At 48.4% G+C, this 23,078-nt stretch overlaps 1 protein-coding gene across 1 annotated transcript in view; it reads right to left on the bottom strand.

Annotated features, from left to right (window-relative positions):
- GCKR (glucokinase regulator) overlaps window positions 1-23,078 on the bottom strand; it is a 79,133-nt gene that overhangs the window by 14,747 nt on the left and 41,308 nt on the right. The window contains exons 2-13 of the mRNA XM_069974357.1: window positions 11,746-11,826; window positions 11,452-11,607; window positions 10,427-10,495; window positions 10,273-10,341; window positions 9,398-9,471; window positions 9,235-9,301; window positions 3,209-3,262; window positions 2,756-2,850; window positions 1,605-1,710; window positions 849-964; window positions 636-734; window positions 281-378 (exon numbers count right to left, since the gene is read on the bottom strand). Of these exons, the coding sequence (XP_069830458.1) occupies window positions 281-378; window positions 636-734; window positions 849-964; window positions 1,605-1,710; window positions 2,756-2,850; window positions 3,209-3,262; window positions 9,235-9,301; window positions 9,398-9,471; window positions 10,273-10,341; window positions 10,427-10,495; window positions 11,452-11,607; window positions 11,746-11,805 (1,063 nt within the window). The 5' untranslated portion in view covers window positions 11,806-11,826. The remainder of the gene's footprint in view (window positions 1-280; window positions 379-635; window positions 735-848; window positions 965-1,604; window positions 1,711-2,755; window positions 2,851-3,208; window positions 3,263-9,234; window positions 9,302-9,397; window positions 9,472-10,272; window positions 10,342-10,426; window positions 10,496-11,451; window positions 11,608-11,745; window positions 11,827-23,078) is intronic.

The raw sequence follows: 23,078 nt of genomic DNA, 5'->3' as shown, positions 1-23,078 counted from the left end.
GTGTGTGACGGTTCCTGATCTGCCGCTGGTTCAGGCACATTCTCTCTTCTTCTCATTATTATCAGGTGAGAAGTTTCTTATGTACTCAGATCCTGAGAGGTGTCTGTTATAGGTGAACACTACAGCCTGACATGGCTGATACTAGAGAGTAATAGATTGTATATCTGTCCTACAGTCACCTCCCCCCCCCCCAGCCTGACATGGCTGATACCAGAGAGTAATAGATTGTATATAAACCCCCCCCCCCCCTGAGCCTGCCGTGGGGGGGCCCTGATCTTACCTGTGTTATAAGAGGGGCCACACTCCACGGCGTCCATAATCCCCACCAGTCCCAGCGTCCCCCAGCCCAGGATGTACAGATGTCCCTTCTTCTGTAGACTGAAACAAGTGCATAAGTGAGGGCCAGCAGGGCCACATATTGCCAGGAAATGGGGTGTAGTGCTCCGGGGGTGGGGGGAATCTCTATCATCTTCAGCCTGTGTATAACATCTGCTGGGTAGTGTTGAGCGGACTTGCTGAACTGTTCAGGTGCGTCAATGTTCGCCGAACCTAAACCCTGTGGCTGGAGAAGTTGGTGCTGCCACCTGGTGTCACATGTGACCATTGCACCCTGTACGTTTTCAGGCCTCTCTTACCTCGTAGCCGATTGCTTTAGCAGTGCAGCGATTTTCTTGCTGTGGGCGTATGTCACCTTGTGCGCTCTCTCGTACGTCCTGAGGATTTCCAGCAGGCACCTGAGTATAGGCGGAAAAGAAACCATGGTTTTCTGGAGCGCTAGATGTCGTCATTAAATGACATCATCAGCACAGCCCCCCTCCCCCATATGATACACAACGCCTCCCACTCACTTCTCTGTCACCTCCACCTTGGAACTGGCCTTGTGGGCCACCAGGAACAGCAGCTCCAGAAGGATCTTGGTGGCGCTTCCACCCTTCATGCGTGAGGAACCACAGAGACCTTCAGGCTGAGACACAAGAAAAGAAAGGGCTATCTATGGAGGCACATGACTATGGAGACACATGCTATGACTGTGATACAATATATCATCCGTCTTCATGATCTACGAGACAAGTGCAAGGAGGAGCTGGAGCATTATAGAGCTGCAAAACAAGAGTCCGTGGAGTCTCGGTTGCGAGTCTCAAAACACGGGATAGCCAGATAACTCTAGCCTGTTGCCACGGGGGGCCTCCATGATGGGGAGAGCACCACATGCACCTTGAGTTAGACGTTGACAAAAAGGGGCCACCCTGTTGTTTCCCTATTTATGTTTCAATACTCGCAACCGAGTGGGACTTAACCTATCAGGGTGGTGTGGTGCTCTCCCCATCATGGAGGCACCCCATAGCAACAGGCTAGAGATATCTGGCTATCCCGTGTTTTGAGACTCGCAACCGAGGCTCCACGGACTCCTGTTTTGCATATTAAAATTTTGGGGGGCATCAGTGGAGACTCTTGATTGATACTTCATTGGAGTTTTTTTCACTGATCTCCTTGAGTTCAGTGATTACTGTGTTTTGTTGCATTATAGAGCTGGCTCCATCCATGGACCATGGTGGTATGTATGGGTAGACATGGGACCGGAACACCATGAGATGTGCACTTACCCCCACTGCAGGGGTCAGGACAAATCCCTGTTGGGTATCATGGAGGTTCTGCATCTGTTCTGCCACCTGCCGGAAGGTCGAGTTCCAGCGTTCTACTCTGTCATTCCTAAAAGGCAAGGATACTGATAAGAAACAGAGGTATCTCCTGAGGCTGCCCGGCCCTAGTCACCTCACCCACCGAACCCTAGTCACCTCACCCACCGAACCCTAGTCACCTCACCCACCGAACCCTAGTCACCTCACCCACCGAACCCTAGTCACCTCACCCACCAAACCCTTGTCACCTCACCCACCGAACCCTAGTCACCTCACCCACCGAACCCTAGTCACCTCACCCACCGAACCCTAGTCACCTCACCCACCAAACCCTTGTCACCTCACCCACCGAACCCTAGTCACCTCACCCACCGAACCCTAGTCACCTCACCCACCGAACCCTAGTCACCTCACCCACCGAACCCTTGTCACCTCACCCACCGAACCCTAGTCACCTCACCCACCGAACCCTAGTCACCTCACCCACCGTACCCTAGTCACCTCACCCACCAAACCCTGGTCATTTATCGGATTATAATTATCTAACCCACCAACCTTGGTCACCTAACCCACCATAACCTGGTCAACTCAGCCATCCAACTCTGGTCACCTCACCTACCAGACCCTGGTCACTTCACCTACCCAACTCTTGTCACCTCACCCATCAGACCCTGGTCACTTCACCTACCTGACCCAGATCACCTCACCCACCAGACCCTGGTTACTTCACCAACCCAACCCTGGTCACCTCACCCACCCGACCCTGGTCACTTATCTGATCCTGATAATTTTACCCAACCCTGATCACCTAACCCACCAGACCCTGATCAACTCACTCACCTGACCCTGGTCACCTCACCCACCAGACCCTCATCACTTCACCCACCCGACCCTGGTCACCTTACCAGAGCATGGTCACTTTACTTATCAACTCTTGCTTACATTACCCACTGGACCCTGTTGACCTCACCCACCAGACCCTGATCACTTAATCCCCCGGACCCCTGGTCACCTAACCCAATGGACCCCGATCATCTCAACAACCAGACCCTGGTAACTTTGCCCATCGGACCCTGATAATTTCTCCCCCCCCAGACCCTGATAAACTCCCCTACCTGGCCATGGAGACTGGATTGAACCCAACAAGGACCGGCAGAAAGACATCCAGGTTCTTCATGCAGAAGTCCAGCTGACCAGCAATAAATGGAGCCTGTGGAGACAGACAGGAGAGGAGTCACCACCCCCAGCCCACCAGGTCTCTAGAGAGCATGGATGTTCCCTGTCACATGAAAGATGTCAGGGCTGCCGGTGTGTAAAGTTCTGCACAGATTCTTATTGTTCACTATCTAGGAGATTGCACTAAATGCTGGACGCCAGGGAACTGCCAACAATCCAGATGGGATCAACATGAGTCGAGAACAAACCATTGCGGCTTAATGTACTGTATGGATGTAAGTTGTTGGGATAAACACCCTCAAAATTTCCATAATTCATCACTAGAGACATCAAGCCGGAGCCATAATATGTCCTGTATAGTGACTGTGTGGATAGAGGCGACTGATACTCACAGACAGGCTGCAGGATATCCCTATAAACACGACCTTCTTCTTCCCTTCACAGACCTGGAAACATCAAAGTAACAAGGGTGAGACAGAAGCGATAAGAACCAGAAATGTGACAAGATGGAGGAGCGAGAGGAGCAGGAAGAAGGGGGACAGGGTGGAAGCATCACAAGGAAACGCTACTGATTCATGGTGATGGTGAAATATTGAAGTTTTTGCTGCAGCCACTAGATGTCAGCACAACGGTCTGAGCTCCAGAGAAGCACTTTACCTTACAGCCTGCTGTAAAACATGTCATCACACTGTCACTGTGCTGTCAAAGCCAGATAGCCCTCACTTAGGGCCCTATTCCACGGGACGATTATCGTTCGGAGTATCGTTAATGATAAACGATCTCAAACGACCCCTTTGCGAGCTTCTTGAGGTTGTTTGCACAATTCAGCGGAGCGATGGTCGTTAATTCTAGTCGTTCTTGCGGTCGTTTTTACCTCGTTGATTGTTCGCTTCACAGTGATTTGACTGAACGAAAAGCAACAGATTATCGTTCCAGTTGGTGGGGCGAGTCATTTGTTTTGTCCCCAGTCTGCTTTCAATGGGTGTAATAATTTTTTATTCGTATGCAATTCAAGCTAAATGCTGTTATGTGAAATTTGTCAAACTTTGCTACCAAAACATGGTCACTTTTCCCCCCCTCTTGTCTCCCTATTGGGTGGGGTCTCTCGTTCCATTGCAAAACTACACCTGAACTGGAGATGAGAGGTGGAAAAGCGGCCATGTTTTTTACCATTGGATCCCCTTGAATTTTTTGTATTTATTAATTTGGATTGACAAAAAGAACATGAGCGGCGTGACTTCTTTCATATGTTGTATATCCCATGGCTCAATATAGATTTTTACAAAAAATACTTTAACTAAGTTTTCTCTTTAATTCTCTGTTGTGTAAAATAACAGCCACTTCCAGTTGGTGCCGAAATAAAAAAAAAAAAAAAAAAAAAATATGCACGCATGCGCCATGGTTTTTTTTTTTCCTTTTTCATACCTACATTTTAAGGCTGGGTTCACACTATGTATATTTGAGGCAGTATTTGGTCCTCATGTCAGGTCCTCATAGCAACCAAAACCAGGAGTGGATTGAAAACACAGAAAGGATCTGTTCACACAATGTTGAAATTGAGTGGATGGCCGCCATATAACAGTAAATAACGGCCATTATTTCAATACCACAGCCGTTGTTTTAAAATAACAGCAAATATTTGCCATTAAATGGCGGCCATCCACTCAATTACAACATTATGTGAACAGAGCCTTTCTGTGTTTTCAATCCACTCCTGGTTTTGGTTGCTATACAGCCTCACAAATACAGCCTCAAATATACATCGTGTGAACCCAGCCTAAAATAGAATACTATGAGCGAGCTTTCAGTGTGTTGCCCACTTAAAAAAAAAACAGCTGTTGCGTAGCTAAACCGACGACACTTCGGGCTAGTTATCTCTACCTGGCAAGGCCCTATTTCACGGGACAATCAAAAAGGCCGCGTCCTCTGTACGCAATTTCTCCAGCCAACACAAGGTCCGGCCTAGTGCGAAATCTATTATAAAAAACATTCAGGGAAGTCAGCCCCCACCCCGAAAACGAGACTACCATGCTCTATAAAACCTGTACAGCGCTCGCAGGCACGTGGTGCTCGCTGCAGCGGCCTTCACTTCTGGTCGTTTGATGACCACACGGTCAAAAAGGCCCTGTCCTTCCTAAACAATTTCTCGAGCCTAGGGCGAAAAATATTACAATAAAAACCATTCGGCGACCTTCTCCCCCCAAAAACACTTTGTATATTATGACTATTATGCTCTATAAAACTCGCACACCGCTCGCTGCCACGTGGCTCTGGCTGCGGCGGCCTACACTTCCGGTTGGTGACCAGGCGGTTCGAAAAGGCCCTTTCCTCCGTCAGTAATTTCTTGAGCCTAGGGCGAAAAATATTACAATAAAAACATTCGGGAAGCAACTCCCCACCCCAAACACTTTGTATATTATGACTACCATGTTCAATAAAACTTGCACACTGCTCGCTGCCACGTGGCGCTGGCTGCAGCAGTCTTCACTTCCGGTTGATGACCATGCGGTCGAAATGGCCCTTTACTCCGTACGTGATTTATCGGGCTTAGGGTGAAAAATAGGGCCATTTCGACTGCGTGGTTGTCGACCGGTACTGAAGGTTGCCGCTGCAAGCGCCACGTGGCAGCGAGCGGTGTGCGGGTTTTTATAGAGCATGGTAGTCATAATGTACGAAGTGTGTTGGAGGGGGGGTGGCTCCCCGAATGTTTTACTTGTAATTTATTTCGCCCTAGGCCCAAGAATTTGCGTTCGGAGGACAGGTTACGGGTTTTATAGAGCATGATAGTCTCAATATACACAGTGTTTTAGGAGGGGGGTGGGCCTTCCCCAAATCTTTTAGTTGTAATTTCTTTCCCGCCAAGCCCAAGAATTTGCGTCCTGAGAACAGGGCCTTTTCGACCGCTTAGTCACCAACCAGAAGTGAAGTCCACTGCAGCGAGCGCCCCCTGGCAGCGAGCGGTGTGCTGTTTTTATACAAATATATGAGTTTGTGAGGGGAAAGGGGGGCTTCCCCAAATGTTTTGGTGTTTTTCGCCCTAGGTCGGACCTTGTGTTCGACCAAGAAATTTTGTTGGCAGCGAGCGGTGTGCGGGTTTGAGCACAGTAGTCTCATACGAGGTGTTTGGGGGGGCTTACCCGAATGTAGTCTCAATATACGAGGTGTTTGGCGAATGTTTTTCTAGCCCTTTTTGAGCGCGTCGGATGTACAGGGTGTTTGCAAGACAATTTATATTTTATATATTTGAGCTATTTAGTGATGTACGACAATCCAAAACTATATTATCATTAACCCCTTAAGGACAGAGCCAATTTAGGTTTTTGTGTTTTCAGTTTTTCCTCCTTGTGCTTAAAAGGCCATAGCACTTGCATTTTTCCACCTAGAGACCCACATGAGCCCTTATATTTTGCGTCACTAATTGTACTTTGCAATGACGGCTGAATTTTCGCATAAAGTACACTGCGAAACCAGAAAAAAATTCAAAGTGTGGTGAAATTGAAAAAAAAAAACGCATTTTGTTTATTTGGGGGAAATGTGTTTTTACGCCATTCGCCCTGGGGTAAAACTGACTTGTTATATATGTTCCTCAAGTCGTTACGATTAAAACGATATGTAACATGTATAACTTATATTGTATCTGATGGCCTGTAAAAAATGTAAACCATTGTCAACAAATATACGTCACTTAAAATCGCTCCATTCCCGGCTTATAGCGCTTTTATCCTTTGGTCTATGGGGCTGTGTCAGGTGTCATTTTTTGCGCCATGATGTGATCTTTCTATCGGTACAGTGATTGCGCATATACGACTTTTTGATCGCTTTTTATTACAATTTTTCTGGATTTGATGCGACCAAAAATGCGCAATTTTGCACTTTGGGATTTTTTTGCGCTGACGCCGTTTACCGTACGAGATCAGGAATGTGATTAATTAATAGTTCGGGCGATTACGCACGCGGCGATAGCAAACATGTTTATTTATTTATTTACTTTTATTTATAACCTGGGAAAAGGGGGGTGATTCAGACTTTTATTAGGGGAGGGGGCTTTTTACTAATAATGACACTTTTTTTTTTACTTTTACACTTATACTAGAAGCCTCCCTGGGGTTAGGGTTATTCCCCCCCTGGGGTTAGGGTTATTTCCCCTGGGGTTAGGGTTATTCCCCCCTGGGGTTAGGGTTATTCCCCCTGGGGTTAGGGTTATTCCCCCCCTGGGGTTAGGGTTATTCCCCCCCTGGGGTTAGGGTTATTCCCCCCCTGGGGTTAGGGTTATTCCCCCCCTGGGGTTAGGGTTATTCCCCCCCTGGGGTTAGGGTTATTCCCCCCCTGGGGTTAGGGTTATTCCCCCCTGGGGTTAGGGTTATTCCCCCTGGGGTTAGGGTTATTCCCCCTGGGGTTAGGGTTATTCCCCCTGGGGTTAGGGTTATTCCCCCTGGGGTTAGGGTTATTCTCCCTAGGGGACTTCTAGTATAAGTGCTTTGATCTCTCATAGAGATCTCTGCAGCATAGATATGCTGCAGAGATCCATGAGATCGGCACTCGTTTGCTTTCGGCTGCTGCAGCCGGAAACAAACGAGTGCCGAGCTGGGGACAGAGCCATCTTGGAGCGGTCCCCGGCCGGCTTCAGTTACGGAGATCGCTCCTCCGGGATAACATCCCGGAGAAGCGATCTCCCCACTAGACACCAGGGATGACGCTGTGTCCGGTAATCGGATGCAGCTGTCATGTTTGACAGCTGCATCTGATTACTGTATTAGCGGGCACGGCGATTGGACCGTGCCCGCTAATACCAGCGGTCCCGGGCTACAAGTGGCACCCGGGACCGCCGCGGTTCAGAGCGGGGTCGACGTGCGGCCCCGCTCTGAACTCCCTTACCGGCATCAACGCCCGATGTCGTTAAGGGGTTAAAAAAAAAAAAAAATGAAGAGAAAATGTAAACAAAGTTTTAAATGGAAGTACGGTCCCTGTTAATCAATGTGTTTAGCCAATAGAATTTGCACTTGAGCGCACCCACTAACGACCAAGGAACAACCAAAAATTTTTTATTTCAAGGAATAAATTGCGAACGATGTACGAACGAGCAACGATAAAAATAGGTCCAGGTCTCTTTAACCCTTAGAGCACTTGGCCAATTTCAATTTTTGCGTTTTCGTTTTTTCCTCCTTGTGTATATAAGGCCATACATACATACATACATACATAGCACTTGCATTTTTTCACCTAGAGACCCACATGAGCCCTTATCCTTATTCTTTGCGCCACTAATTGTACTTTGCAATGACAGGCTGAATTTTTTCATAAATTACACTGCGAAACCAGGAAAATATTCAGTGTGGTGAAATTGAAAAAAACCCCGCATTTCTTTTATTTGGGGGGGATTGTGTTTTTACACCATTCGCCCTGGGGTAAAACTGACTTGTTATACATATTCCTCCATTCCCGGCTTACAGCGCTTTTATCCTTTGGTCTATGGGGCGGTGTCAGGTGTCATTTTTTTGCGCCATGATGTGTTCTTTCTATCGGTACAGCTGCTGCAGCCGGAAGCAATCGAATGCCGAGCCGGGATCAGCACCATTATGGCGCTGACCCCGGACGGGGTAAGATGTGTGGATCACTTCTCCGGGACAACGTCCCGGAGAAGTGATCTCCCCCACTAGACACCAGGGACGGCTGCATCCGATTAATGTATTAGCGGGCACGGCAATCGAACCGTGTCCGCTAATAGCCGTGGCCCCGGGCTATGAGCGGCACCCGGGATCGCGGCGGTTCAGATTGCAGCCACCGCGCGGCCCCGCTCTGAACAAATGGAGGCGGCCCTGGACGTACGGGTACGTCCAGGGCCGCCTAGGGGTTAAACGATCAACGATTTCTCATTCGTGGTTTAATCGTTAATTGCTATTCAACCAAACGATTATTGCTTAGATTCGAACGATTTAATAATCTGAACGATAATCGTCCCGTGGAATAGGGCCCTTAGACTGTGACGGATACTATGCGGTCTGTCAGGTGATGAATGATCTGCACGTCCAGGGTGATGTCATGCCTGCCGCTCACTTCTATCCAGTGCTTGTCATGGGGATGCTGTGCCCCTTCATGACTGGATAAGGTTATAAGCTCAGGGCAGAGGACAAGATGTGACCTCAGTACCATCCCAGCTTGTGGAGTCTTCTGCTCCTTGTGTAATAGAGAAGAGATGGTGCGTCCTGATGCCATCAGTGCCACAGGTCTGCAGGTGATGTACGGGATTGTAGTCAGCCCCAGGCACTTTGTAATAGGTCGCAGCACTAGACACATGGGCCGACGAACCCCTAAACAGATGTAATGTTTGTGTAGGAAACCCCCCCAGGTGCTGTTAGTGATCTGGATGGTCCATGAAGACTCTGTACACAACCTCCCAGGTGTCCTGCTGGTGACCTACCCTCTGTAGCTCCTCCTGCCCGCGGGCAGCGTCGTCCTCAGGTGCTTCCTGCGCTGTCACTATAGATCTGCAGAGAGAATAAGTTACCTGAAAAATTCCATCTGTGCCAGAAAAAACAACTGTACGTGAGCGCGCCTGGACGCTGACACATAATGGCCCTCACCTGTCCCCTCCGGCTATGATGTAGGTGTAACACGCCCTCTGGTGGAGACCTCCGAGCAGCCGGTTGAAGGAATTCTGCAGATAGAAAGTAAGATGTGAAAGGGTAATTTGTCCAGGGTGCGGGGGATGTGTCCAGGGTGCGGGGGGATGTGTCCAGGGTGCGGGGGATGTGTCCAGGGTGCGGGGGGATGTGTCCAGGGTGCGGGGGGATGTGTCCAGGGTGCGGGGGGATGTGTCCAGGGTGCGGGGGGATGTGTCCAGGGTGCGGGGGGATGTGTCCAGGGTGCGGGGGGATGTGTCCAGGGTGCGGGGGGATGTGTCCAGGGTGCGGGGGGATGTGTCCAGGGTGCGGGGGGATGTGTCCAGGGTGCGGGGGGATGTGTCCAGGGTGCGGGGGGATGTGTCCAGGGTGCGGGGGATGTGTCCAGGGTGCGGGGGATGTGTCCAGGGTGCGGGATAAAGGGGATGTGTCCAGGGTGCGGGGGTATGTGTCCAGGGTGCGGGATAAAGGGGATGTGTCCAGGGTGCGGGGGTATGTGTCCAGGGTGCGGGGGATGTGTCCAGGGTGTGGGGTAAAGGGTATGTGTCCAGGGTGCGGGGGATGTGTCCAGGGTGTGGGGTATATCTCCAGGGTGCGGGGTAAAGGGTATGTGTCCAGGGTGCGGGGGATGTGTCCAGGGTGCAGGATAAAGGGGATGTGTCCAGGGTGTGGGGTATATCTCCAGGGTGCGGGATAAAGGGTATGTGTCCAGGGTGTGAAGTACGTCTCCAGGGTGTGGGACCGGGAAGGACACTGCCTTGGCAAGGTAATTTAGATATAGGGCAGAGAGCTGCCCCAGGTGCAGGAAAGCCACCATTCTGTGTGAGTACACTCACCGCAAGAAGTAGCGCTAACCGTCCAGATGTGCCGCACCCACTGAGAACTATGAGACCATCATCTGGATTCTGAAAGATGTAAAAAAGGAGACTTATCGGCCCCTCAGTCCCTTAGGTACTGCAGTATACATGGTATATACTACGTACTAAGTACCTCTATGATGTGCTGCACCTTCTTAGCAATGTTTGCCACTGTCTTCAGGATGGACTCACTGTACAGTCTCTGGGGAACACAGGGTTAATATCATCCTTATGTTCTGTATTTAGTTCATAATTTCTGGGGTTGTTCTATGACATTTATTTGTGTTCTCGACCTGGAAGTCTACAGGACGTGTGAGGACATATGACCTGTCTGCCATCCTTCATCTTCCCCTGGTTCTCCTCTCTGTCAGCCACATGGGTTTCATCCCCTCACCATCCCATTGGTCTTCTCTCATCTTTCGCCTCCCCTCTCATCCTCCTTCCTTTTGGTTCCATCCCTCACCACCTCAGAGGTCTTCTTTACTTGGACCCTCCATGACTCATGTCCTTGGTTCCCTCTCATCCTCACCTTTTGATGTCTGCCTATTGTTCATGCCTATTGTTCTCCTCTCAGCCCCATGGACCTTCCATCTCTTATGCCTATGGTTCTCCTCTCATCCTTACCATACTACCCGGTTTCTCAAACCTATGGTTCTCCTTTTGTTCCTTACCATCTTGGACCTTCCATCTCTCATGCCTTTGGTTCTCTCACTCTTATTTCTTGATCTCTCCCCATCTCTCATGCCTATGGTTCTCCCCTAGACCCTCAACATCTTGTATCATACATCTCTCATGTCAGTGGTTCTCTTAGGCCCCACATTCTAAGTCTCATTTTGATCCTCATCCTCCAGTTATTCTCTTTTCCTCCTTGCAAAATCCCTCATCTCTTACACCCATAGGACCTAACCTCTTCTAGGACTTAACCTCCTTGGCCCCTTTGTGTCACAACACAGTTGTCTCTCTTGGTCTGACCTTCTGTTATTTTCGTAATGCTCTCGGTCCCCAATCGATCATGGCTGTGATACTCACAGGTACCACATTCTTGGTTCACCTTTTGTTCCTCACTCTGTTGGTGCCTCACCATCATGGTGTTCCCATTTCTCATGCCCATGGTTCTATCTCATTTTAACCTCTTGGCTCTCTTTTCCCATTACCCACCTGATAGTTGATGATGGTCTCGTCTTCCTCCTGGAAGATCTCAGCATCGCAGTCCCGTAGGAGCTGCACCAGTGTGTTGGGGTCAGCTTTGTCCACTTCTCTGGTAATAGGATTGGACTTTTCACTAATCGGCAGAGATTCCTCATAGCCGGCCAGCTGGACAGACATATGAGCAGGAGACATTTCAGCCATGAGATGTGTGATCTTTTTAGTCCACCATCTCATAGGTTTCTTTATAATGCATTATATGTTTATATTGGAGGTTACAAAGATGTCCACCTTTCATATATTTACCTCCCATTTTCCGGGGTCTGGAGTTTCAATGACGTGTTTGTACTTGCGGGTCCCTCTCATGGCTGTGATATAAAGTGGTCTCTAAAAAAGAAACAAACACAAGCAAAACGGTTAAAGGAAATGTGAAGGTTCCTCCACCATGATGACAAAGACGGGAAAAATTGGCATTGTCATAGAAAAAAGTCATTGTGGTATTTCCACCTTTTCTCCTCCAAAGTAGAAACTATATTTGGCCCGCCATCAGCCGTCTGCAACCCTCCTGCCCGTGTCACATGCCCCTCACGAATGTCTCAGGTGTTGTACACATCACACACTCCGAGCTGGCGTGTGGTAAACTAGAGGAAGACGACAGGATCCGAGGAGCAGAAACAGGTCATGTGTGCACCATACTTGGTAATGGGAAATGTGTCCCCTAGGAGATCATTCACCTGGTAGTCCGGGATATCAACCCTTACTCCAAGAGATCATTTACCTGGTAATCCAGGATATCACCCCTTACTCCAAGAGATAATTTACCTGGTAATCCATGATATCACCCCTTACTCCAAGAGATCATTTACCTGGTAATCCAGGATATCACCCCTTACACCAAGAGATCATTCACCTGGTAGTCCGGGATATCACCCCTTACTCCAAGAGATCATTTACCTGGTAATCCAGGATATCACCCCTTACTCCAAGAGATCATTCACCTGGTAATCCATGATATCACTCCTTACACCAAGAGATCATTCACCTGGTAGTCCGGGATATCACCCCTTACACCAAGAGATCATTCACCTGGTAATCCGGGATATCACCCCTTACTCCAAGAGATCATTCATCTGGTAATCCGGGATATCACCCCTTACTCCAAGAGATAATTTACCTGGTAATCCATGATATCACTCCTTACACCAAGAGATCATTTACCTGGTAATCCATGATATCACCCCTTACTCCAAGAGATCATTCACCTGGTAGTCCGGGATATCGCCCCTTACTCCAAGAGATCATTCACCTGGTAGTCCGGGACATCACCCCTTACCAGGATATCACCCCTTACTCCAAGATATCATTTACCTGGTAGTAGGGCTGGGCGGTATACCGCAAAAATACCGATACCGTCACTGGCGTCGGTTAACCGACCTCAACTTAGCCAGGACGGTATCTGCGGTATTTTTGCTTTTCTATCTCCCTGTCAGAGTGCCCCCTCACTGCGCCCATCCTGTGAGAGCGCCCCCCGCACACACGCACGCCGCCTGGCATTAGCGCTGTACATTATGTGCAGGGGCGCTAATATCAGAGCGGGAGGTGGTGGAGGAGCAGCAGTGTAAGAAGGCCCCGCCCCCCGCAAGTCCCGTCCAAGCGCCCGCCCTCCTTACCCGTCCGGTCCCGTCTGAGGCTCTTCACCTGTCCGATACCACCCCACCCCCAGCGGTTCAGTCCCGTCCGATGCCCCCCACTGGTCCCGTCCTGTCCGAGGCCCCCCACCTCTCCCCTCCGAGGCTCCTCCCCCACACACCCGGCCGGCGAACACTGCCCATGTTTTCCTGTGTGTGCAGGGACACGGGCGTGTCAGAGCTGGAGGAGCAGCATTTTGGGGCGGCTGTCCTGTACTTCCCTAAGTAACAGTACAGGAGTGTAGCATAGGAGGAATGAATGGGCTGCAGCAGGCAGGATAAGTTATAGGAGACATCCTGCTGCAGCCCATTCATTCCTCCTATGCTACAGCCCTGTACTGTTACTAAGGGAACTACATTTCCCTGTATAGTAATACACCCCTATCCGCGTATAGTCATACACCCCTGTCCGTCCCCCCAGTATAGTCATACACCCCTGTCCCCCCCCTGTATAGTCATACACCCCTGTCCGTCCCCCCTGTATAGTCATACACCCCTGTCCGCCCCCCCCTGTATAGTCATATACCCCTGTCTGCCCCCCCCCGTATAGTCATACACCCCTGTCCCCCCCGTATAGTCATACACCCCTGTCCACCCCCGTATAGTCATATACCCCTGTCTGCCCCCCCCCCGTATAGTCATACACCCCTGTCCCCCCCCGTATAGTCAAACACCCCTGTCCACTCCCCCGTATAGTCATACACCCCTGTCCCCCCCCGCTGTATAGTCATACACCCCTGTCCGTCCCCCCTGTATAGTCATACACCCCTGTCCGTCCCCCCTGTATAGTCATACACCCCTGTCCACCCCCCCACCCTGTATAGTCATACACCCCTGTCCGACCACCCCGCCTGTATAGTCATACACCCCTATCCCCCCTGTATAGTCATATACCCCTGTCTGCCCCCCCCCGTATAGTCATACACCCCTGTCCCCTCCCGTATAGTCATACACCCCTGTCCACCCCCCCGTATAGTCATACACCCCTGTCCACCCCCCCCGTATAGTCATACACCCCTGTCCACCCCCCCCGTATAGTCATACACCCCTGTCCACCCCCCCCCCCCGCTGTATAGTCATACACCCCTGTCCGTCCCCCCTGTATAAACATACACCCCTGTCCGTCCCCCCTGTATAAACATACACCCCTGTCCGTCCCCCCTGTATAGTCATACACCCCTGTCCACCCCCCCCCTGTATAGTCATACACCCCTGTCCACCCCCCCCTGTATAGTCATACACCCCTATCCCCCCTGTATAGTCATACACCCCTGTCCGCCCCCCGCCTGTATAGTCATACACCCCTGTCCACCCCCCCCGTATAGTCATACACCCCTATCTGCCCCCTGTATAGTCATACACCCCTGTCCGCCACCCCTGTATAGTCATACACCCCTGTCCGCCACCCCTGTATAGTCATGCTCAGTGAGTTTTTAACTTTTTTGATATTGACAGTTTTTCATAGCAAGTGGGTGTGGTTTGCAAAAAGGGGCGTGTCATAATTATCGTTCAGTTATCGTTACCGCGGCTACATGTGCGATTAACCACGATATTGATTTTGGCCCATATCGCCCAGCCCTACCTGGTAGTCCGGGATATCAACCCTTACTCCAAGAGATCATTCACCTGGTAATCCGGGACATCACCCCTTACTCCAAGAGATCATTCACCTGGTAATCCATGATATCACTCCTTACACCAAGAGATCATTTACCTGGTAATCCATGATATCACCCCTTACTCCAAGAGATCATTTACCTGGTAATCCATGATATCACCCCTTACTCCAAGAGATCATTCACCTGGTAATCCATGATATCACCCCTTACTCCAAGAGATCATTCACCTGGTAATCCGGGATATCACCCCTTACACCAAGAGATCATTCACCTGGTAATCCATGATATCACTCCTTACACCAAGAGATCATTTACCTGGTAATCCATGATATCACTCCTTACTCCAAGAGATCATTCACCTGGTAATCCGGGATATCACCCCTTACTCCAAGAGATCATTCACCTGGTAATCCGGGATATCACCCCTTACTCCAAGAGATCATTCACCTGGTAATCCGGGATATCACCGCTTACTTCAAGAGATCATTCACCTGGTAATCCATGATATCACCCCTTACTCCAAGAGATCATTCACCTGGTAATCCAGGAAATCAGCCTACTCTATTTTATAACATCATACAGACCAATAATATAGTAAATTTACCCCTTAATCCAAAAGGAAATCCTACTGGTAATGTAAGAAATCACCCTTTCTCCACTAGAACAGGCACCCCAATAATCCAGTATATCACCCCTTACTCCACCGGAACATGTACCCCAATAATCCAGGATATCACCCCTTACATCAGTAGACCATACACCCCAATAATCCAGGATATCACCCCTGTCACAGGGTTCCTTCTTACTGGGAACTCAGATCACACAAACAGAGAAGCTGCCCCAGGGTGTTGCCCTTCATCAGTGTGGAGCAGGATTCTGGCTACGTGGGACCAATGTCCAGTGGCAAACAGATGACTGAGGCAATATGTCCCCGGGTATCAGGATATCACCCCTAATGGTGGCCGTACACCTCCAATAATCCAGGATATTACCCCTAATGGTGGCCGTACACCTCCAATTATCCAGAATATCACCCCTAATGGTGGCTGTACACCTCCAATAATCCAGAATATCACCCCTAATGGTGGCCGTACACCTCCAATAATCCAGGATATCACCCCTAATGGTGGCCGTACACCTCCAATTATCCAGAATATCACCCCTAATGGTGGCTGTACACCTCCAATAATCCAGAATATCACCCCTAATGGTGGCCGTACACCTCCAATAATCCAGGATATCACCCCTAATGGTGGCCGTACACCTCCAATAATCCAGGATATCACCCCTAATGGTGGCCGTACACCTCCAATTATCCAGAATATCACCCCTAATGGTGGCTGTACACCTCCAATAATCCAGAATATCACCCCTAATGGTGGCCGTACACCTCCAATAATCCAGGATATCACCCCTAATGGTGGCCGTACACCTCCAATAATCCAGGATATCACCCCTAATGGTGGCCGTACACCTCCAATAATCCAGGATATCACCCCTAATGGTGGCCGTACACCTCCAATAATCCAGGATATCACCCCTAATGGTGGCCGTACACCTCCAATAACTAATGGTCAGTTCTCTCTCACGTCCTTTCTATACGCAGGAATGTTCGGCACGAAACGTAAGACTGCAGCTGATCTCTCAGAACAAAAGGTTCGCACAGTCCTGCAGACCCTTTGTCCCCTGCAGCTGAAGCGTTATTTATCCTTATATTTCGGCATTATACAGGAATCCAGGCACAGAGCAGTGATCATTGTACGACGACTTGTTGCATAATATTTACTCCTTAGGTGAACGATCTGCCATAAGACAGGGCAAAGTCTCCTCATACGTCTCCTTGCTGCGCTGAGGACGGCCTCAGTATACGGCCTCAGTATAATCTCTATAAGAGCACAGAACACATCTTTATATCAGGACACCTGGACTCTACGTGTCCCAGAAATACTTACAAGGTGCTGTCCGTCTCTCGCTCTGTGAGGTCTCAGTACATGCTCCCAGCTGAAATCCCACACAGTCTTGTTTTTCTCAATGTTATCAGATCCACATTGTAATGATTAAACTTTCTGGTTACATTTCAAGCTTCCTCTCTGTGCAAAAGTCTGTTCTGAAAAACATCCCCTCCCCCATAGGACGAAGGACAACATGGGACACGGTGCAACTCCTGTTCTTATAGGATGAAAGAGAACATGGGACACGGTGCAACTCCTGTTCTTATAGGATGAAAGAGAACATGGGACACGGTGCAACTCCTGTTCCTATAAGACGAAGGAGAACACGGGACACTGTGCTCATCCTGTTCCTATAAGATGAAGGAGAACACGGGACACTGTGCTCATCCTGTTCCTATAAGACGAAGGAGAACACGGGACACTGTGCTCATCCTGTTCCTATAAGACGAAGGAGAACACGGGACACTGTGCAACTCCTGTTCCTATAAGACGAAGGAGAACACGGGACACTGTGCTCATCCTGTTCCTATAAGACGAAGGAGAACACGGGACACTGTGCAACTCCTGTTCCTATAGGATAGAAGAGAACCCAGGGCACTGTGCTCATTATGTCCCCATAGGACGAAGGAGAACACGGGACACTGTGCTCATCCTGTTCCTATAAGACGAAGGAGAACACGGGACACTGTGCAACTCCTGTTCCTATAAGACGAAGGAGAACACGGGACACTGTGCAACTCCTGTTCCTATAAGATGAAGGACAACACGGGACACTGTGCTCATCCTGTCCACATAGGACAAAAGAGAACACAGGATACTGTGCAACTCTTGTTTCCCATAGGATAAAGGAGAACCCAGGGCATGTGCTCATCCTGTTCGCCTATTAGACACTGCTACATTCAGTCCCCATCTATTGCCGGTGCCAGCAATTTAACCCCTAACCCCAATTTAACTCCTAACCCAGACACCTTTTATAGACAGTTATTGTCAGCGTTGGGTATCGCAAAAGGCAGTCAGACAGGACACAGACAGTGAGCCCTAGCAGAACCCGCCCACTGTCCCTGCCTACTTGCCATGAACACCCCTAGGCGGCTGCAGACAACCAAGAGAACGGTCCCTACACGGACAGACAATACAAACACAATAGGCCAGAGTAGACAATCCAGGTCAGCAACTTCAGGCGGCAAAAGTACAAAATCAAGATCCAAAAGAGCAGTCAAAGTCAGGCGGTAAGGTCAGGACAGGCGGCAAAACAGGGAAGCCAGGAAACAAAGCCAAAGGTCAGAAATACACAGACAATAGCAGAGGGTAAGCTGTAGCAGAGTATAACTCAATAGCCGGCATCTAACTGCTGGAGGGTCAGGCTTTTATAATACACAAGGAGCCTGGTGCAGAGCCTCATTGGACCGGCCACCTGAGCCCATCTGTGCAAGTAAATCCTACAGGCAGATGCACCTGTCATTCAAGAGAACACAACACTGAGCAGCTGAAGGAATCCTGAGGAGCAAAGAATCGAGCAGCAGAGTAAGGGCCCCCCATTACACGGGACAATTATCGTGTGAAAAATTGTTATATTATTCGAATTTAAACGACAATCGTTCTGTGTAATTGCAGGCAACGATCGAAAAATCGTTCGTATGTCGTTGATTTAGATCTGAGCCTAAAATTATCGTTAATCGTTCGCTATAATTCCACGTTCGTTCGCTCAAGTTCCGCATTTTTTCACCAGTCGTTCAGTGTAATAGCACATTGCCCATTGTTTTCCTGAGATCAGAAGGAATAAGCGATCGCAATAAAGATCATAATAACGATTATCGTTCTGTGTAATATGGTGAACGATTTCAGGTTAACGATGAACAATCTCGTTTGCGATCGTTTATCGTTAAAAATCGCTCTGTCTAATAGGACCCTAACTCCTTCACTGCCAGAACTCTGACAAAACGGGTGGGGCTGAACAAATAAGACAGATCCCTGTTCAGACCAGACACAGCCTGAACTGACGAGCGAAAAGGCACAATGCTGACAGTTATCTCCTAGCTAATGGGAGAGTCATATACCCAACACCGCCATTCAGGTGGTCCCAAAGCTGCTGTAGGGTCCATAGAGCCAAAACCGCCATCCAGGTGGTCCCAAAGCTGCTGGAGGGTCCATAGAGCCAAAACCACCATTCAGGTGGTCCCAAAGCTGCTGGAGGGTCCATAGAGCCAAAACCACCATCCAGGTGGTCCCAAAGCTGCTGGAGGGTCCATAGAGCCAAAACCACCATTCAGGTGGTCCCAAAGCTGCTGGAGGGTCCATAGAGCCACCACCCCTGCAATTCTGTCAGATAATACTCAATTCCTTCCAGACAATTATTGCAATCACAAATGCTTTGATAATAATCTCTTCATTTATTTTTCTTGCAATAAAAAAACACAAAAGAGAATGAAAAAAAAAAAGTCAAATCATTGATCATTTTACACAAAGCTCAAAAAATGGGCCGTACAGAAGTATTGGCGCCCTCAACCTAATACTTGGTAGCACAACCTTTAGAGAAAATAACTGGGAACAGCCGCTTCCAGGAACCATCAATGAGTTTCTTACAATGTTCGGCTGGAATTTTAGACCATTCTTCTTTGGCAAATTGCTTGCGGTCCCTGAGATTTGAAGGGCGCCTTCTCCAAACGGCCATTGTGAGATCTCTCCACAGGTGTTCTATGGGATTCAGGTCTGGACTCATTGCTGCCACTTTAGAAGTCTTCAGTGCTTTCTCTCACCACCATTTTCTAGTGCTTTTTGAAGTGTGTTTTGGGTCATTGTCCTGCTGGAAGACCCCTGACCTCTGAGGGAGACCCAGGACCTCTTAGGGAGACCTGTCTTTCTCACACTGGGCCCTACATTATGCTGCACAATGTGTTGGTGGTCTTCAGACTTCATAATGCCATACACACAGTCAAGCAGTCCAGTGCCAGAGGCAGCAAAGCAACCCCAAACCATCAGGGACCCTCGGCCATGTTTGACTGTAGGGACCGGGTTCTTTTCTTTGAAGGCCTCATTTTTTTTTTCCTGTAAACTCTATGTTGATGCCTTTTCCTAAAACGCTCTACTTTTGTCTCATCTGACCAGAGAACATCCTTCCAAAAAGTTTTTGGCTTTCTCAGGTAAGTTTTGGCAAACTCCAGCCTGGCTTTGTTATGTCTTTGGGTCAGAAGTGGGGTCTTCCTGGGTATCCTACCATAGAGTCCCTTGTCATTCCGACGCTGATGGATAGTACGGGTTGACATTGTTGCACCCTCGGACTGCAGGGCAGCTAGAACTTGTTTGGATGTTAGTCGAGGTTCTTTAGCCATCATCTGCACAATCTTTCGTTGAAATCTCTCATCAATGTTACTTTTCGGTCCACATCTCGGGCGGTTAGCCGCTGTGCCATGGGCTTTACACTTCTTGATGACACTGCGCACGGTAGAAACAGGAACATTCAGCTCTTTGGAGATGGACTTGTGGCCGTGAGATTGCTCCTGCTTTCTCACACGTCCTCAGACAGTTCTTTGGTCTTCTTTCTTTTCTCCATGCTCAATGTGGTCACACAATGACAGAGGTGGAGGCAACTTTAATCCATTTCAACTGGCTGCAATTGTGATTCAGTTATTGCCACCTCCTGTTATGTGGCACAGGTAAGTAACAGGTGCTGTTAATATATATATATATATATATATATATACAGTACAGACCAAAAGTTTGGACACACCTTTTCATTCAAAGAGTTTTCTGTATTTTCATGACTATGAAAATTGTAGATTCCCACTCAAGGCATCAAAACTATGAATTAACACGTGGAATTATATACCTATCAAAAAAGTGTGAAGCAACTGAAAATGTGTCTTATATTCTAGGTTCTTCAAAGTAGCCGCCTTTTGCTTTGATTACTGCTTTGCACTCTCCACATTCTCTTAATGAGCTTCAAGCGGTAATCACTGGAAATGGTTTTCAGGTATGCCCTGTTAGGTTTAATAAGTGGGATTTCTAGCCTTATAAATGGGGTTGGGATCATCAGTTGTGTTGTGCAGCAGTCAGGTGGATACATAACTGATAGTTCTACTGAATAGACTGTTAGAGTCTTAATTATGGCAAGAAAAAAGCAGCTAAGTAAAGAAAAATGATAGGCCATCATTACTTTAAGAAATAAAGGTCAGTCAGTCCGAAAAATTGGGAAAACTGTGAAAATGTCCCCAAGTGCAGTTGCAAAAACCATCAAGCACTATAAAGAAACTGGCTGACATGAGGACCGGCCCAGGAAAGGAAGAGCAAGAGTCCCCTCTGCTGCGGAGGAGAAGTCCCGATAGTGTGTAAGCTCATGCATGCGAGCAGGGACCTCACTCCTCTTGTATGGATAACTATATGTATATCTCTGTAATGTCTGATTTCTGTCTATGTATGTACACCCAGAATTGTAAAGTGCTGCGGATTCTGTTGGCGCTATATAAATAAAAATGGTGTGGGGGGCTTTGCTGGTGACACTGTTATGGATTTGTTCAAAATTGAAGGCATAATGACCCAGCATGGCCACCACAGCATCTTGCAGCAGCATGCTATTCCATCTGGTTTGCGTTTAGTTGGACCATCAGGACAATGACCCCAAACACCTCCATGCTGTGTAAAGGCTATTTGACCAAGAAGGGGAATGATGGGGGGCCATGTGACCAAGAAGAGTGATGGAGGGCCATGTGACCAAGAAGGAGAGTGATGGAGGGCCATGTGACCAAGAAGGAGAGTGATGGGGGCCATGTGACCAAGAAGGAGAGTGATGGAGGGCCATGTGACCAAGAAGGAGAGTGATGGGGGCCATGTGACCAAGAAGGAGAGTGATGGGGGCTACGAGATGGTTTGGGGGGAGCTGGACCGCAGAGTGAAGGCAAAAGGGCCAACAAGTGCTGAGCATCTCTGGGAACTACTTCAAGCCTGTTGGAAGACCATTTCCAGTGATTACCGCTTGAAGCTCAAGAGAATGCCAAGAGTGCAAATCAGTAATCACAGCAATTGGCGGCTACTCTGAAGAATCTAGAATATAAGACACATTTTCAGTTGTTTCACACTTTTTTGATAGGTATATAATTCCACATGTGTTAATTCATAGTTTTGATGCCTTCAGTGTGAACCTACAATTTTCATAGTCATGAAAATACAGAAAACTCTTTTTATGAGAAGGTGTGTCCAAACTTTTGGTCTGTACTGTAATATATACAGTGGTACCTTGGTTTAAGAGTAACTTGGTTTAAGAGCGTTTTGGTTTAAGAGCTCACATTTTTTCAAAATTGTGACTTGGTTTAAGACCATTGCTTTGGTTTAAGAGCTCCCTGTACTGGGTGGGAGCGTGAGTGGGGGAGGGGCATGGTCTGCATAGCGGGGTCTACAGCCCAGTACTCTGACCCAGGAAGTCTCCCCCACCTTCCAAATGATAGCAGATCCACTTCAGGCTGGGGCTCACATCAGGGGACAGGACTATGGAGGTTATCACTCCATAGCTGTAACCCCTCTCTCCCCAGACAGAGAGTGCTGCATGTATGAGCCCACATCTCCCCTGCTCATTCCTTCCTGCTCCCTGCAGTCTCTGTCCGCCCTTGTGTTTCCCATCCTCTCCATTACTGTACAGTAACTTATAATATCACAGATTCTGCAGCTTCTGAATGTTTGTTTCATCTGTTTTACATGTTATTCAGAATAATAAATCATTATTTTTGGGGTGTGGAACCAATTGTCTGCATTTCTATGATTTATGGGAAAATTTGCTTTGGTTTAAGAGTGGATTTGGATTACAAGCGCGGTCCCGTAACGAATTATGCTTGTAATCCAAGGCACCACTGTGTGTGTATATATATATTAACAGCAGCTGTTACTTACCTGTGCCACATAACAGGTGGTGGCAATAAGTAAATCACACTTGCAGCCAGATGAAATGGATTAAAGTTGCCTCCACCTCTGTCCTTGTGTGACCACATTGAGCATGGAGAGAAGAAAGAAGACCAAAGAACTGTCTGAGGACGTGTGAGAAAGCAGGAGCAATCTCACAGCCACAAGTCCATCTCCAAAGAGCTATATATAATATATATATACCAGGCAGATAGTTATATGTATATACCAGGCATATATATATATTTATATATACACTATACTATTTTACAGTCTGGGGTCACATACTAAGTTATAGTATAGTCTGGTGCTGCCAGCGCCCCCTAGAGGTCACATGTGAGATGAAGGGTGATGGGCTTGTTGTTCTTCCCTGTGGGGACAATGACCTTTCCTTCAGCGTCATCCGCAGGACACGAGCAGCCTGTGACCCTGGATACGGCTCAGTGTCACCTGTCAGTACTTCGGTCTCATACGTCAGTGTATCTGTAGAGCTC

The sequence above is a fragment of the Dendropsophus ebraccatus genome, chromosome 6 (assembly GCF_027789765.1).
Source record: "Dendropsophus ebraccatus isolate aDenEbr1 chromosome 6, aDenEbr1.pat, whole genome shotgun sequence".
NCBI lineage: Eukaryota > Metazoa > Chordata > Amphibia > Anura > Hylidae > Dendropsophus > Dendropsophus ebraccatus.
Note: the sequence above shows the minus strand (reverse complement) of the source record. Positions and strands in the feature narration are given on the sequence as shown.